Source organism: Empidonax traillii, unplaced genomic scaffold (genome assembly GCF_003031625.1).
Source record: "Empidonax traillii isolate 1590-97213 ecotype Southwest subspecies unplaced genomic scaffold, ASM303162v1 scaffold634:size670481, whole genome shotgun sequence".
Taxonomy (NCBI): domain Eukaryota; kingdom Metazoa; phylum Chordata; class Aves; order Passeriformes; family Tyrannidae; genus Empidonax; species Empidonax traillii.
Genome location: NW_020955827.1, coordinates 80,041 through 97,961, shown reverse-complemented (window position 1 = coordinate 97,961; position 17,921 = coordinate 80,041). Strand labels below are relative to the sequence as shown.

The 17,921-nt window shown below is 35.3% G+C and overlaps 1 protein-coding gene across 6 annotated transcripts in view; it reads right to left on the bottom strand.

The window, feature by feature from the left end:
* Window positions 1-17,921, bottom strand: part of LOC114065274 (ankyrin repeat and sterile alpha motif domain-containing protein 1B-like) — a 216,822-nt gene that overhangs the window by 136,160 nt on the left and 62,741 nt on the right. For all 6 annotated transcript variants that reach the window (XM_027899036.1, XM_027899039.1, XM_027899037.1 and 3 more), the window contains one exon: window positions 16,220-16,372. In XM_027899036.1, coding sequence (XP_027754837.1) covers window positions 16,220-16,372 — 153 coding nt within the window. The remainder of the gene's footprint in view (window positions 1-16,219; window positions 16,373-17,921) is intronic.

Below are 17,921 nucleotides of genomic sequence, written 5' to 3'. Positions count from 1 at the left end.
ATTTTTTCCTGTAATCAATTTAAATGTGCCTTTTTAATGTAATCTTACTTTTTAAGAAACTGAATACACTACTCTGACAGCTTTCTAGTTTTAAACTTCAAACCTATAAAGTTCTGTCACATGTCTTCTGTAGTTGGTAGTGGTATTGGCAACAGTATTAAATTCTTTTACTGATATCTTTTAATTGGACTTTGTCAACTAGCTGGTGAACCTTTTCTTTCTTCTCTCAATTCCCTGAAGCACATACTAGTATCTTTCTGGGGATACGTGCAAAAATGCACTAAACTGATGCACAGAAATATCAACAACACTCTAAAATACGTTTTCATAACATGCCTTTTTATAACTGTAAGAACCTATTCAAACTAATTTGTATTTTAAACTAATCTCAGGAATAGAGGCAGGAGTTGGTGATTCTGTGAGTATGGCTCCTCTGTTTTCAGCACATAGGAAAGCATAATCAAATCGGGTTTGTGCTATTTGAATGGGATTTATCTTTCCTTAATAAGAAACATAGGTCCCAGATAGAACACAGGAATTTAAAAAGGGAATAGAAAAATCTGTTTCATATGAGATTATCCTAGACTTTTTCAGGAAAACGGCATGTCAGAAAAATGAGGTTATTTGCAAGAGTGTGGACTTAAAAAGACATGGTAGAAGTTGTTCTCTTTTGTAATACAAATGACATAAAAGTAAGAGACACATAGTTGCAGGACTGAAAAGAACCCAGTCGTATGATACATGATGTTCCTAAGGAGTGGGCAGCATTTAGCAGTCTGGTACATCCAGTGGCTGTTAATGATAAAATGTGTTGATATACAATGGTGTGCTACAATAACTTTCTCAGAAAACACCAAGACTTTCCAGCATGTTTCTACAACTGAGAACAGGTTTCCAGGGGAAACAGGTTTCATTTCAGAACTTTTGAAACTGGGACTATTATTAATTGTCCTTTTTCCTAGATACCACATTTTTAAGTCAATAATTTTTATTACATTTTCTCACATACAAAGCCATGTACAGATTTAGAGTGATATTTATCTTACAGCATATAAGATGTCCACAACAGAGACCTCAGTACTCACGTAAAGGTTCCTTTAATGAACAGAGAAAAATAGGCACCTTTAAGGCATGACTCATTTGATGTAATTGAAGCATTTGCTTTAGGACAAGATGAGTCATATCAGAGAAATGACTGCGTATCTTCAATGATTATAGCAAGAAACTTGACATGTATCTCCTACGACTGAGTTGTAAATACGAATTTCACTGATATAGCCAGTAACTGAATTTTTATCCCTTCATAGACCCCTCTTTTGCTAAAGCAGAATGTAGCATGTTCACGACAGGTCAAAGAAAACACTAATGATTTCTTTCCAGTTGTCTGCAATTTCAAGTGATCATCTAGATAAATGAAATAAACTTTGAAGATTTTCAAAATTTCAAAATTTTCTTTTCAGAACTGTGCTACTGTTACAAAAAATAGTGTCTCTTTCTTGAGCCAACTCATTTTAGCAGAAATAAAAAAATCTAGAAAGTTTCCAGTATATCCATGATTGCATACTGTAGGGCCAATTGTTGCAAAGAACTTAAAGATTAACACATGCATACAAAAAGCATAAGCTTTTCCAACAATGCAATGTCTTCCTCCCTTCCACCCACATAATTAGTAGAATATATAAAATGACTAATTAATATAATGCACAGATGAAAGATACAGTTACGAATTTTGCCCAACGTTGTCCTTAATTTGGCAAAATTTTGTAAAGCAATGCTTTAAACTCTTTTCAGAAACTTGAAGCATTTGGAAATAGCTGGTTAGATGATGCACGCCAAAATACCGACAATGTAACTGAGGTTCCTTCTGTTTAGCCGTGAGGAGAGAAACTGGTTGAGTTAAAGCTCTGTGAGAATATAAGTCTTGCTTATGCTGTAATACCATATGAAGACTGGCAAAAGAAAAGTCTTAAAAAATAAAAGCCAGGGGAGGGAGGACATAAGCAAATTAAACATAACACAAGAAGCAGATCAGGATAAGTACATACTAAATTACGTCATCCTATTAAATGATTGTGTAATGCTTGGTTTTTTATATTGGTTTGTATACAGCTTCACCTATCAACTGAACACCTCACAGTACTCTAATGCTACAGTCACTTGAGTACATGCATTTAAAACATTCTCAGGAGCCTCACGGCAAGTAATGCACTGAATAAGCATGCGAGGTTACTTAAATATCAGTAAGTTTTATGAGGAGATACAGAAAAACTCCAAAACTTTACAGACACACACACACTATGACACCAAGGCGCCACCAAGCCAAGTTTTCAGCTGCTGGCAAGACAGCTTTGGTGAAAGTACTGAGGGTATAAGGCCTCCACATACATCCCAGAATGTACGTTGCACTGACCACTGTTTATTCTTTATGCACCACGACAACTTACTCTCAGCATGACAGCTAAACAGGTTAGGAACTCAGGTGGGAAACTCACTTGAGAGCAAACAAAGCTGTTTTAAACAAAATGTTTTATCGGAAACTGCCCTTGCGATAAAAAGGATAAAGCAGAAAACAAAATGAAAGATGAAAATAATTGATTTTAACACAATATTTTTCAAAGCCAAGTGTCAGCTAGCTTCTGAAATAAATAAAGCATGCTACCACTTATTATTTTACTAGCTGCATGTAAAAACTGGCATGTAAATAATACTGATAGGTATTATCAGTAAAACTCGTCTCTCTTCAATTCAATAAAATAATTTGTTATACAGAGAGAGACCTTTTGGTAGATACTTTTTTTTTTTTTTTTTTACTTTCAAGACATCAGGAGGACATGATAAAGATTGAATCCCAGTACAAGATTTCAGATATTCAGAATTATGTTGGCTGTGATTCTGATGACAGATTTCTGCAGTATCAGTAAACACATTTCTGACTCTCTTATTCATTTCAATTTACCTTGACATTTTCATATATATTTCAGACCTTCTGAGTATAGTTAGTGTCTTTATAATTGCTACATGCAGAATCAAGCAAAATAAGTGAGTTTTCAGGACCAAATAAAATTCTTCATTGCCCTATTAAGGGGTCTGTGTTTAATTATGAGCATTATCTTCCCTGATTTCTTGTAGAAAACATCCAGTAGCTCATTCTATACTTACACAGTAAAAAAAAAGAATTAGGATAACACAAACAAATGGGAAGCTAAAATGCTGTTGCTTATGGAAATAGAACAAATTTTCAGCAATAAACACAAAAGCTCAATCATTTTGCTTAACAGCATATCCTGCAAAACACTGAGGGGGTTTTATCCTGGACACATTGGAATAATCTGTGTTAAATCCCTGGGGAAATGCAGAGCAGCCAGCAGCCAGATTGCTTCTCTTCTTCATCTGAATTCCAGTGACCATTAGAAATCTTGTGGTGAAAAGCTGAAGTACATTATATCAAAATCCACAGGAAAATATTTTGCCGAGAACCTCAGCTTAAATGAAATATCTAAAAAGAATAATTTTTAGACTCGTAAACTCTTTCTCCAAAGAATCTAAGTTCCTAAGCTCTCTCACATGAAGGTATTCTTGACACAAATCTTTCTTACCTGAAACAACTATACAATGTTTTATTACTTCTATAAAAAATGACATGTATTGTCTTTCCTATTTTCTGTAAGTAATCATTTTGATATCCATAATATTATATTGTTTATTAATAACACCATAAAATACCGAGAGAAACTACATTTTTTGATCAGGTGCTCACTATCAAACTTTGAGGATGATTCTCTGATGCAAAGGCTCAGTAGGCTGATTTGACTAAAGGAAAACAGAAAAAACCTAATTGTGAAAATAATTTTAAATATTTGAAACTCTCTATGTATCTGTGTAGTCATTTGCTTTCATTTTAGATAAACATAAAATAAGGACTTTAATATTTTTTCTCTTTTATATGATATTTTTTTCTCTTTTATATGATACTTAGACACTCTGTGTTTGTTTCTTCTAGTCGTTCTTGCTAAGCCCACTGGCATCTAGTGGCACTTGTTTCCCACTCTTGACATCTCATCCTTGCATAAAACTCCCTCATTTACTACAAACTCACCTCAGTACTCAGTGTCCTCTTTCCCACGCTTCAGTTCTAGCAAATTTCCAAAGCCAATCACTCCATATGCTTAGAGGCATATTAAACTTCTGTAAATTTTTTTTCTGTCACATTGTCATATCTTATACTTCTGATTCCCAGGGAGTCAGAAATTAAGAAAAAAAAAAGGCCACAGATCACATCAGATAACCCAAGATAATTAACTTTTTTTTGGTGGATGTCAGGTACTATTGCTCCTGTATACTTTGCTATTAAAAGCAGGTAAGAAGAATTGTTTCTCCTTGTAAACTGTTGCTCAGCTTCAACCAAAGAAGCAGTGTAGATCTATCACTTCTCTTTAACAATGTAAATTTATGAACTAGCCTGGTGTTTTGCCATCCATCCTCCTTGGCTATGGCTTTGATACTTATCTATTGCTTATATAAATCTTACATAAATTTAACTCAGGAGACAGGAAGCACAATCTACCCTGCATTTGGTTATGCTCACTGAAAACACAGTAGAACCATATTGCGTGTGGGAACACAAATGTTTTAAATACTTAGCTCTGCATAATTCTCCCTCTTGTGCTTTATGTGTGCATGTGACTGCATATGCCTTTCTTTGTGGCTTACTGAAGGGGAACGTATTTTAAAGAAAGGCAATATGACTTTTCAAGTAGATCACGCATGTGAAGAGGTGATGAAAAAATCCTTTTCATGATAGAGACTGAAAGACACCCTTTAGCAGCTCATCTGCAACTTCCCAAGAGGGTTATTCTTGAATTTATTGCTTTAAATGGTAGCATGAAGCCCAGACCCTGAGAAAATCACGATGGCCAGGTGCTTGGGCTGATGCCTCCAGAGTGACAAAAAATGCTATTTGGAAAACCGATATTTGTCCTTTACGGATCAGTGTGTTCACATAACCTGACTCAGGCTTAGACAGGTTCTGATCCAGCTTTCAACACACAAACAAAAGAATAACTAAGGTTTTTTCCAGTAGCTTCTGTCATTAGTGCATCTGAATCAGGTGCTTAGTTCATCAATGAAAAAAACCACAGATAAAACATTTTAATAGATTTTGAAACTGACTTTCTGTTTTGAATCCCGTAAAATTAGAAAGAACTCTCCTTTTCTATTAACAGACTGAGACATTTGCAACAGTTACGTTGTAATTCATTATCTGAACAATGTTTTGAACATCATTGCACAAAGAAATGAGTTTAACTGCATTTTCTCAACTTCATTTTCAAATTATAGTAGTGAATTTTGGACGAATACTGCATTTTTTAAAACAAGCAATGAATAAGAAAGTACAAACTCAGGTAGGAATATAAATCAGGAGTTAAACGTACTTAACCTTGCAATGTCTTGGTCATTATGAAAGGGATCACGAATACCTGCCAATAAGCAGGATGTAAACATTGGGGCTGCCATTATAACTGTAGATAATGGGACGTAATTTTAAAGTAATACAGAATAAATATGACAGGTTTCTTAGCACCATCAGCTACTAGAATTTTTAATTGTCTTTTATGAAAAGTGACCAAAATCTTAATCCTTTGAAAGCTAACAACAGTGAAGAACAAAAATCCTTGAAGATGACTTTAAGGACTGCTGGCTTTAGGCTGCAACAGAACCTTTTATAGTTAAGTAAATACTTCTCTTCCCCTCATTTTCATTGTGTTGGAAAATGTTGATCTTACTTCTATTAATAATCTTGGTGTAATGCTTTTCAGTCTTTTTTTAAATCCAGGACCATATCTGTATGATACAAATGCAGTGGACTGCAAAGATATCCAAGCTAGCTGTGAACAATGTGAGATGGGAGAACCAAGGAAAAGACTCAGGACAATGCTGCTGTCCTATTTCTGGCACATTAATCACACTGACAGGTCTATATGGCACAGCATTGCATTAGCTCTTACACCTGAGAATGCTAATAAAATCTGCTGTACAGGGAAAATATTTCTAAAATGTTTTTGATCTTCAATATCTTTACAGCTAAAAGGAATGCCATTCAGTTCCCTTTAACTACTAAAATCAGTTGTGCCCAGAAGACAAATCATGCTAGCCAAGATCTGAAAAACTCTTGTAAATTTTAATTGGAAATATCAACTCCTCACGATATCCTATAGAGCAATGTAGAAGCAGAAAAAAAAATATTTTAAAACATTTAAAAGAAGAATGATTTATCCTTTGCACACTGTTGAACAGTAGAATTACTTGAAGAACACAGCGTTCTTTTAAAAGCATTAAATAATACCGCAGTCCTTGAAAACATTATGTAATAAATTCTGCAGCATTATTTCTTTACAAAAAGGGGATTTTTTAATGATTTTATATCACTTCAAATTTCTTCAAAGACAGAAGTATTGCTTTACAATGTTAACACAATTATGTTCTTGCTTGCTTTTATCTACCATCAAATTATTTTATATTGACCTTCAATCAACATAATCTGCATTTAAATGCCATAGGTTAAAACTATGAGAGGTAGGTTTTGTGGGCAGAAAATGCAAACATTTGAAACAAGCAATTTATTCAGCACAAGTATCACAAATATTGTCTAGGAAATAAAATTACAATACTCATAATGAAATCATTTTAGAGCAACTATCTTTTACTACAATTCTTAGACTGCACATTTCAGAGGCCAAATTCAAAATAGGACGTGTGTAAAATTTCTAAATTAACATCAGCTTTAAAAAAATAAAATAGAAATCCATTTTTTTGCTGGCTCATCAACACTGAAAAGGTTAAACTGGTAAAATATAACTTTTTATTCAAGGCTCTTCTAAGCTACAGGAGGCAGAACAAGTTGTTGCCTGGGACAACAAAATATTTAGTGACTATTTTATCTGTTTTTGTAGAGAACTTGTGGGCTGGCAGAAGAGGTTATTTTCCAGTGATTGTAAAGGAAATAAGAAGTCTATTATACTCTCTGGAAAGGAGATCACATTCTAAAACTTGAAATATGAACCTTCTGATAGAACATTGAGATTTTAGACAGAAAATCAAATGATAAGGTAATTTATTTGCTCTCTGAATGGAGGGAGATTTTGTTAGGATACTTAGGAGTCAGTACTCTCTCTGGTGATTGGCAGGGCAGGTTGCTTTATAATACAAGATAATTTTTTTATTAAATCAATCACTTGTGCTACCCAGTGTGTTACAGGACAAGAAAATGATCCTGCAGGTGGAATACAATAGATGCTAAAATTGCTCAGCTTTGATTATTAGTACTAAAAATGGCTGCCAATCACTATCTGATTATAATTTGTTTGAAGAGATTGCAGAGGGGAGAGAAGGAAAGAAATAAAAGAGAAAAGGAGAGGGGGAAAGCTCTGGTTTTAAGAATTCAAAACCAAATATTTGCCTCCGAAAACAGGGAAAAGCGATTGTTAGAAAATCATACCATTTTGATAGGACTAAAATCCTTGTATTTAAAAATAAATGCAGGATATCAGAAACATTAAAAAATCTGCAAATTTCAATGGCTAGATGTACAGATCAAACAGGGTTATTTTACTATCACTTTTAAATCAGGAAATGGTATTATTTTGTTATTGCCACAGCATAAGGAAATAACAGAATTAGGAAAATTACTTCAAAGTACTTTTATCATTTTATCTATTTAAATAACCTCTAGTGCAAAATGACACGTGATGGATTACAAAAGAATCATTATACTACTAAAAAAAATAAATGTCATTACATCGTTCACAGAGCAAATGTTTCCTCTTTCTTTCTTTCTTACTTTCTTTACCATGTTGTATTGTAAACTGAATAAAACGCTGTATTTGAACTAAAAGATTTGTTTTTCCTCCCACTTCTCCGGAGTCTGAGCCCTGACATGATCCAAGGTGGGAGTGGGAAGAGGTAAACAGTAGATGGTTAAAAAAACTGCCATGGTTTATGTCATCTCCTGCAACTAACAGTATAGAGGAAAGAGAATGATGTATTTAAAGAGTATTTTCATTAGCATAACGAACAGATGGAAGTTTACACATTAAATCACTCAAAGGATGTAAGATCACTACCTATGCAAAATGTTAAACATGTTATGAAGTTAAAATACTGGCACATGGATTTGTTGAGGATACAAGCTTTCAACGAGATTTCTAGAAACAGCCACTGCAATACTACAATAACAACAGCTTCTAAATTATAAGTAACATCCATAATACTTTAGGAACTGCGTGACTAATGGAGCTGCTACCAGTATTCAAAGCAGAAAGAATCTGACTGTGGAATACTTTTCAAATGCAAGATTCAAAGGAAAAAATTCACTATATGATTACAATTGATAAGTATTTAATTACTGCAAAAGAAACAAAGACATGCATTATTTAAATCCTTTTGAGACCTCTGTGAGTGTCCTGGATGAAAGACATCTACACAACTACTGTGTATGGGCAAAACTGCTGCTTGTATAACACCTCAAAACTTCTTTTTGTAAATGCAACGAACCTACTGATCCAGTTTCAAAGGCAAACAGAGTATTTTGGACAGTTATCCTTTGTATTTGTAACCATAGTAGCTAACACATATTAATATAATCTCATTTGTCACATTGTTCTACTAATGCAGGAGCAACTGAACAAATCCATATACATATCCTACCTCATAAAGAAAGGAAATAATGCATCATGATCAAAGCTATTCAGTTCCATACTGATCTTCAGAGTTTGTGATGTGAAGCATATGAACAACTAACCTGTTGTCAAAGGAATGCTTAATATTTGGTCCTATATTTATATTAATTAGGATAGTTTTGCAAACAGATGAGCCAAAGAATTTGAAATGATGCTGAAAGTTTCCTTCATATTTTCTCAAATCAATAAGGCTGTGCAGGAACCATTTCAAAATTGGAATTATTTAATACAAAAATCACCACATATGTAGCAGAAAAGGTTTTCTGAAATGTCTTAGTGCATCTTATAAATAGACTGCTACTTTACTAATGGGTGAGAAGACCCAAAGTTAAGTCTGCCTGGCAGAGAATTTTAAAGATTCCTGTAAAACTTTCAAAGGCTAGAAATTTTTTATCCTCAGTAAAACAAGCACATTTGTTTTTACAGGATGTCAAGGGCATCCTCAAGCATTTTATGCTACCTAGAAACTTTGAAATACAAGGCTTCTGGTTTTGCACCAGTACATCAACACGGTTGTCTTGAAAGAAGTATTGGTTCACATAAATTATCTTCCAGTACTTAATCGAGTACCCTAGGAATATGGTCCTGAATGTTCGTGAAGAGTGAACAAAGAAAAATTCCTACAGAAAATTTTCTACACTCAACTATATTTTTAATAGCAAAATAACGAGATATTTTTAATAACAAAATATCTAGCAACTTGAGATCCCACAGCCTATTGCTAATGCAGCCTCATGGTCTTGAAAACTCTTCTCATCATCAAAACTGTTTGAGCCATTTAGAAGGCAACTACAGGAAGAGCTATGGGCATCTTTATTGGTCAGACATATCTCTGGTAGATCAGGAAGGACTGTGACTCCAAGCACTCTTAGTTCCTTCCAGTGATATGACATCTAGCAAGAGGCTCTGTGATAGAGAGGAAAAGGAACAGGAATTTTAATTCTGCAGTCACAATGTCTGAGAATATGTTATTAAGATGTATGTTTCATACCTTTCCATAAACTGCAGAGCGGCATGCTTGGGAAATTAGGTAACAACGAGAGAAGAAGAGTCAGAGAGTAATTTTTTCAAACAGAATCTGAAGGACAGCCCTCCTAAGAAAAAGGCATCTTTTCATGCTACATAGCATGGGAAATTAAGCTGTCAAGTGAGCACTGTACAGAATCCATCCAATTGGTGTGTACTACCCAATAAAATTGTGGAGTTACTATCTGCTTTGCTGGAGTAGATGAGAGGGCTGCAAAGTAAGAGACTAATCTGATTAAGGAATTTGAAGGCAGTATGTGGTTCATATTTAAGTTCTTTAAGCAGAGACTGTAAATTGTATGGACATGTATGGACATAGTCAGCTAAGGCCTCATGAGAGCTTTGGAAACTAAGCTGGACACAATGGTTTCTATTACTTAGACCTATAGGCTCAAGTTACATATGTATATAAAGGAACTCTGAAATTAGACATGTATCACTGGCACTCTGCAACTGTATTGGAGCTGTAAAGAGAAAGACAAGAGAGATATAGAACAAGGATTTCTGGAAGTATGAAACTGTTAAATGAAGTAAGACTCTCCAGTTTGCAAATGAGATGTCTGAAAGGAGAAATTATAAAAGTGTGTAAAATGAACCACAGCACAGAAAAAATAAATAGAGAAGGAATTCAAGGATGAATTTGCTGAACTGCTAGCAATGATGTATAACTTTTCCCTTAAAAACTTGTTATTTGAGGACTGGAGAGTGACAAAATTGATGCAAATTTTTGCAAAGAGTTTCACCGAAGATTCATGGAAATACTGGCCTATATGCCTGTCCTAGGCAAAACAGTAGCAATATGAAAATGCACACATGGATAAATACAACAAGGAAGAGTTAAAGTGACTGCATGTAAGGATGCCTCATATCTCAAGAGCCTATCAGTGTTCTTTAAAACAGTTAGAATTATGTAGAGAAGGTTAATGATCTGCTTGTTTGCCTGAATTTCTAAAGTCTTCTGATGAAGCCACTCTTAAAGGCTTTTAAGAAAAAAAACCCCACAAAACAGCAGTTACGACATCAAGCCATAAGAAAAGGTTGTGTCATGGAGAAATAGCTGGTTAAACCAGGAAAATGCAAGAGAAAATGCAGTTTTCAAAGTGGAAGAAGGTTCCTAGTGAACTCATGAAGAGATCTGTGAATGGACCTCTGCAACTCAGTGTATTTATACTTTCTGTAGGAAAGCAGACTAGCAGTAAGATCACAACTTGATGATGATAAAACCTTCTTTGAGGTTGAAAAGTCAAGGACCAGTTGGGAAGAACTGGTCCAATTCCAAAAGTCCCTGAAAATTATTATTAAAAGAATGCTATGCAGATAATATGCTTGTCCTATCCACATGATCTTCCCTGGTCATTTGTTTATAGTGATTTTTATAGACAGCACGAAGGGTTAGGTAGATTGACTAATCTGCTTCACTATGGCCATTTTTAGATTTTTCATTCCTACAGTACAAAGCCTAGTGGGTTGTGGTGCAATAATCATGTAGCAACTTTAAATAAAACTAAAGAAAATATAATATATTGTGGAACTTGTCAGTGATGTTGTGCAGGGTTCAAAGTATTAAGCTATAAACTAATGGAAGGCAGCCCATTGGCAGCTAGTCTCTCTCTCCAGTATCTTTGCTCTGATCCTGAATGGCAATCATTATACCCCAAGGAAAACCAGGAATGCAATTTGGGAGAGAGTATCAAGAACACTTGTCCAAAAGCTCAAAATCTGGACAGTAATTGAACCATTTGGGAAAGATTAATTTTACAGGAGACAAAGCCCAAATCATACATATGTAAGAAGTATTCATGACAAAAGAAGTTCACAGTGCAGGATGAACTAATTGAGAAGAAATGTAAACCAGGCCACTTCCATGTAACCCTCCTCCCAGGAGTTCAGCTATCTGTGATTCCAGACCTACTTTCAGTACAGCACAGCTGTGCAACTGTTCTCAGTTTCCTTCTGAGAAAATTGCTAGGGCGTGAGAGGGAGCTGTGAGAGAGCACACAGGCTGGAAGCATTCGAGATAAGAAAGGTAAAGTTGCAGACATAAGTAAGATTGTTGAGACAGGGAAAACTGGCACCTCAAGGATTTAAGGATAAAAACACTCACATGAAAGGCATAAAATCCTAACAAAAGAAAAAAAAAAGAAATCAGAATACAGAAATTCAGCAACATCACAGATCAGCCTGCTCCAGTAAGCCCCAGAGGCCAGCCCTCCCTTACCTGAGTGATGACTACTTGCCCATTAGATTGAGTGACTCATTTGGTGGGGGTTGATTTAATGCCTAGCTCATTAGTCCCACAATGTATCGTGTGTTAGAGGATAAATAACTTGCTTTGTGCTTTTAAGCTGTTTATATCTTGCCTGAAGAATCTCTATGATAAAAGTTCCCTGAAGAGAGGGAGTCCCCAAGGGGGAAGGTTATGTAAGTAATCCAGAATAACAGACAAGAATAATATGATTAGTCATGTAGAAGAGCGTTTATACTTGAAAGCATGGGGGTACACTTTAGATGGGTTAGGGGATTACAAAACATACACAACTTTTTTTCAGCAGATGATATGTATTTCAGAAAAGTTCCTCACAGCTACAGCACTGAATAAATGATATCTGAATCAGGATACAGAATTTGATCTCTTTAATGAGCCCAGAAATCTGGGAGACAAAAGCAGAAGTGCTGGGAAAGCTGATGCTGGGAGAAGACATTCTGAATACTTGCAATCCCAGAATAAGAAAACTAGAACAATGCTTTCCAGAAAGCACATCCCAGAAGGAAATGGATCTGGAAAAATTCTAAATTACCTTAAGGAAAAATTAATTAGTGAAAAAAAAAATCTAAACTTAGAAGTATGAAAGTCTGACTTGTTGAAAAAGGGCTGAGAATGTTGGTAGGAGCTCACAAGAAACACAAATAACTTTTAAAATTACTTTTCTGATTCAAATGCTTTTCAAAATTGCTGCTTGACTGCATTTAAAGAAACACGCACTATATATATATATATACACACACACACACACAGAAGTCTGAAAGAAACTAGTATGTAAGTCAGATCAGACATTATCTTGCTCGAATAACTTGTAATAAATTTCAGGAAGGTGCAGAATAAATTTGTTTCTTAATGCCAGTGAGCCAGCTGGAGGACCAGAAAAGCTGAGGGGAGATGGCCATTACCACCAATGTCTTAGACCTTCATTCTCTCTCATATGTTTGGTGTTCTCTTTGCAGTGTTTGTAAATGTGCTTGCCTAGATGGTAACTTACAAGAATGATACAATTGCGTTGGAAATAGAGTAAGAACCGTCCTTCTTCAGAAGACAAGAAGGTTCAAAGTTCTGATCATTCCAATGTCCCATGGGAGTAAGGGGTAACTTAAAAAGGATAACTTTAATCATACAATCATCTAAGTTGGAAAAGACCTTCAAGTTCATTGAGTTCAACCATAAACCAAACCCTGTCAAGTCCCACTAAACCATATCCCTAAGTGCCACACCTACACGCCTTTGAAACAGCTCCAGAGATGGGGATTCAACCACTTCCCTGGGTAACCTGTTCCAATGCTTGACAACCCTTTTGGTGAAGAAATTTTTCGTAATATCCAATCTGAACCTTGAGGCCATTTTTTTCATCCTATTGTTTGCTACTTGGGAGAAGAGACTGACCCCCCATTTGGCTGAAACCTCCTTTCAGGTAAATGCAGAGAGCGATAAACCTCTTTTTTTCCAGACTAAACAACCCCAGCTTCCTCAGCTGCTCTTTGTGGGACTTGTGATTCAGACTCTTTACCAGCTTTGTTACCCTTCTCTGGATATGCTCCAGTGCCTCACTGTTTTTCTTGTAGTGAGGGGTAGAAATAGATTTGAGGGTAGAGATAGCTATACTTACATAATCCACTACAAGGATTAATTTATAATTTATAACTACGCTTAAATAATCCACTACAGGGACCCATGGATTTTTTTTCAATGGCTAAATGCAAAGAAGTACCAAATACGAACAAAGGGATTCCTTGCACCAAATCAGGTATAGATTTTATGTCAAGTTCAGTGGCTGAAACTGTTTAAAATTATGGCTAGAATGAAGAAGTTATTATTTCTGAAGCCCTTAATATATTTTTTTATTGCATATTTGACATAGTTTAAATTAAACTTCTTGTTCCATCTCCAAATTAAGCACCAAGAGCCACCAAACCAAGGGTACTTTGAATTCTTTTCAGGATGCTGAGTCTGGTTTTTCTCTTATTTTTCAAATGCCTAGATTTTGACCTACTCAAGTCTGTTCCAGACTTAGTGGCTTTGACCTTTATGCATTCTTTTATAAAAAACTTTCTGAAATAAGCTTTTCTTTGCCATTACCTGGAAGGGAAGTGAGACCTTTGAAATCAATTTCAGACAGCAGGCCTGCTGGTCAGAGCTAAGTATCTTGTTCTGTCAGACTGCACAATGCTTCAAAACAATTTCTTTTCCATTTCTGAAAGATTCTCCTCAATTGAAAAAGTAACAGTAAATAATTTTCTAAGCTACAGATTTTCTCAGTGAACATAATATCGTTACTGGTAGCTTAGCTCCTACTGATTGGAAGGAATCAAATATATACTGGTTGGACTAAAATATAAATGCACAGAATGTAGAACTGGTAGGAGTGACTTTTGGGAATAGTCCTGTGCAGGGCTAAGAGTTAGACTTGATCCTTGTGGGTATCTTCCAACTCAGCATATTCTGTGGTTTACCATGCTCTTGACCAACATAATCCAAACATATCAGGTGGGAAAAACATCGATCTCTATAGATTTCTATACCTATACAAGGACTTATACAACTTATACAAAGGGGGTGTTTTTCTAAGAAGTACAGACCTTCAATCAGAACATAATATTAAGCTTTAAAATTAGAGGGATATATAGAGGTCTGGTTTATACTAGTTTTACGAAGTGTATTCCTGTTAGCTTCAGAGCAGGTACTCCCCTTTTCATCAGCTTCGGCAAGTTTGGAATCAAACCGAAAGCCTTTAATGAAGTTTTAATGATCCACTTGGGGGAGCTAAAGGGTAATTTGTTTCCAAATTGATTATGACAAAATGTTTGGGATGCAAAGTTAAGTTACAGAATACAAGCAGAGTCTTCCACTTTTTTTCAACTAAGTGCTAGTTGTTAATCTGTATTAGCTTCTCAGGCAAAGGGTCCCCAGTTATTAAAATTCCAGCCACTTACAGAAAAAAGAGTCACTGTTATAAATACCTTAGCAGCAGACACTCATAATAGCATCAATCATATCCTGACTTCAATTACACAACTACAACATACACTGAACGCCACAGACATGACACGTAAGGCAAAGTTTTGTCCTTATTCTACATTTTTGTGCTAGTTAACACTGACTGTTGCGTAACAAGAAAAGAAATTCTAACACGCAATGGTTTTGTCTTTCAAGTAATATGAAATAACTCCATTTATATTTTTCTTTCTTTTCTTTTCTTTAGATGCTGGTTTCAGGCTATATCTACCTGTGCCTCATGCACCAGTTACTGTGTTGAAACATGGTTTTGCACCGTAGTTATGATCTTCATTTGTCCAGCCTGGGACACAGTGGGAACTGTTCCGTAGTATAAAACTATAAAAGCTGCTTTATCTTGTGTTTGATTGCCTATGATTACTGGTAGCCCTTTGACTGTCTGGGACTTGGGCACTAATCAGAGGCAGAGATGTAGTATCTTCTACATTGGAAGGAAGAGAAGAGCCTTTTGTCTGTGAAGAGTCAATAAAAATATGATATTGGGCTTTCTTCATGTAGAGGTTGAGCTAAAGTTCAGATAAACTGACAATATAGTTGATTTCAAAAGTCACAGCAGATCCAAAGCTACAATCATCTATCTTTTATAAGAGAAAACAACTCAGTTTCAGACAGATAACTTACATGAAAATTCCACTGTCTTCACTGTAACAGTACAATCTCATTCCAAATTACCCTGGAGTCCACATTAAAGTTTATGGTGGCCCAATATTTGGGCATCAAATTTAATTGACCCATGTAAATAAAGTTTCAAGCAAAAGTGATAATTAAATATCGTTCTTTTAGCATTACCTAATAACTATACTTGAGCTTTCCTTTTTTTTATGTTTACTTTAGCCAGAGCATGTATAAAAAGTAAACTGTAAGTATCTTTACAAGAAGTACTTCAAATCTTATGCTTTGTAGCTATAAACTCCCAAAACATATTTTTAAATGTTCAGCATCCTGAAGGCAAACACAGTCATGCTGATTGAATACCATGCTAAAAACAATGGTAAAGTAAATGGAAGCAAAGGTACAGTCAACCTAGATATAGGTATAAAAGCTGTAGTCATTAACAGTACTTGATGATAGTATTTGTAGTGCAAATTGCTTTCCTGCTTTCTCCTTGATATATAAGGACAAGTACCACGTAATGTATTTAGGGGGAACTACTGCTTTAAATTGATCAACTTACATTAATTAATTCAATCTCCCAGATTTTTTTCACAAGGTCCATCGATGTATAGCCATTAATTAGAAAGGATTTGGTATAGTCACCCAGTTCAATGGAATCCAGCCATTCAGCTACAGAGGTGGGGTTGTAGCCATCATGACCAATCTGCTTCATCTGAAAAACAAGAATGAGCAAAAGTTACTGATTATACTCATCAAACATCTTTTAGAAAAGGAGTTGTGGGTATTATTTTCTTTGGATCAGTTATTCTCTGATCAACATTCTTTTAGTGATTAGTACAACATGAAACAATTTTGTGTGCAAAAGCAGTAATAAAACTTAGTTTTCAATGGATATTTCTCTTATGGTTGCTTGCCTTTTACACCAGACTGTACTAAGACTGTAGCTGGAGTTCAACTCTTACTAGATAGAGAATCCACAAGTGAGGGAAGGCAAAAGGGTGAAAGAGACATTATTAATTTCCGACTGCACAAAAATGTCAGATTTGCACCTAAAATTGCATAGAAGGGGAAGAAATTAGACTGAGAAATGGTTCTTCTGGTATCACTGCAAATGAAACATATTGCCTTGGTTATATTATTCCTAATTTATCTTTTCTACCAGGCTATCTGTTATTTTATAATGGTTGAAGCTGCACTGTATTTTTTTCCACCCCGAGGGAAAGTTTAAAAAAAGTCTCTTTCTTCTACCTGCTCACATTTTTCATGGAACTCCTGGGAATTTATCATATTTTAGATTGCTCACTGTCTGTAAAGTTGTTTGAGATTGGACACTCGAATCAGATATTATTGGAATGGAATTGACAGAATGATGTGCACAGAAGTGCACCACTTGCATTTATATAGCAACACAGTCATCTAATCTCATAAATCTCGTTTTCATTAAAACAAAGAAATACCACTGGCATCTTATTTTTCTGAATTTTGTTAAGCTACTGAGAAGTAAAAAACTGCAATTTCTCTTTCACAATTGCCTCTCAGTGACAAAAGTGAAGACTTTCAAGCTAGTCATTAAAGATAAAAATGTATAAAGCCTCTACTCATGCAGTTTGTTATGCCATATTGTTTTTATGAATTTTAAAGCAATCTACAATAGTGGCAGAAATAGAAGTGGAATGAAGTAGAAAAAATCATGCAATAGCCTCAATTTTCAACAGTATTATAAGCATATCATCCTTCTACAGAAGTGTAACTATTGCTAACTTGATAATACACTGAACTGGTGAAATGTTAAGAAGCTTTAGAGGTTTAGAAACCTTATGTTTTGCAGAGGATCTCCTGACTGTGCAAGGGAGACATGGCGAATAGTGAGAGCCAGTCTCCCATTTCTGCCTGCTTATATACATTTCTACTTTAGGAGAAACAGGGGAAGTCTGATAGAAACCTAATGCTTTGAGCTTAAGTTTGAAGTGAGTGACAAAGTAATTTAAAAAGGAGAATTCTGATCTTAATATCTTGCCTGAGCCAATTTATTTCTCACAGTTTATCTGAAATACAATTTGAATTCAAAGCAGAGTAAAGAAAATTAAAGTCTGCATTTGAAAGCCACAGTAGTGCTCATTGATCTGTCCATTCAAATGCAGAAAGCCAGCATGTCATGATCTTGATCTTGGTTTCCTGCACTATCAGACAGCAGTGATGCAGGCCCATTGCATCGTGAATATGACAGTTTACTCTTTTGCTGCAGATGTTGGGTATGAAAT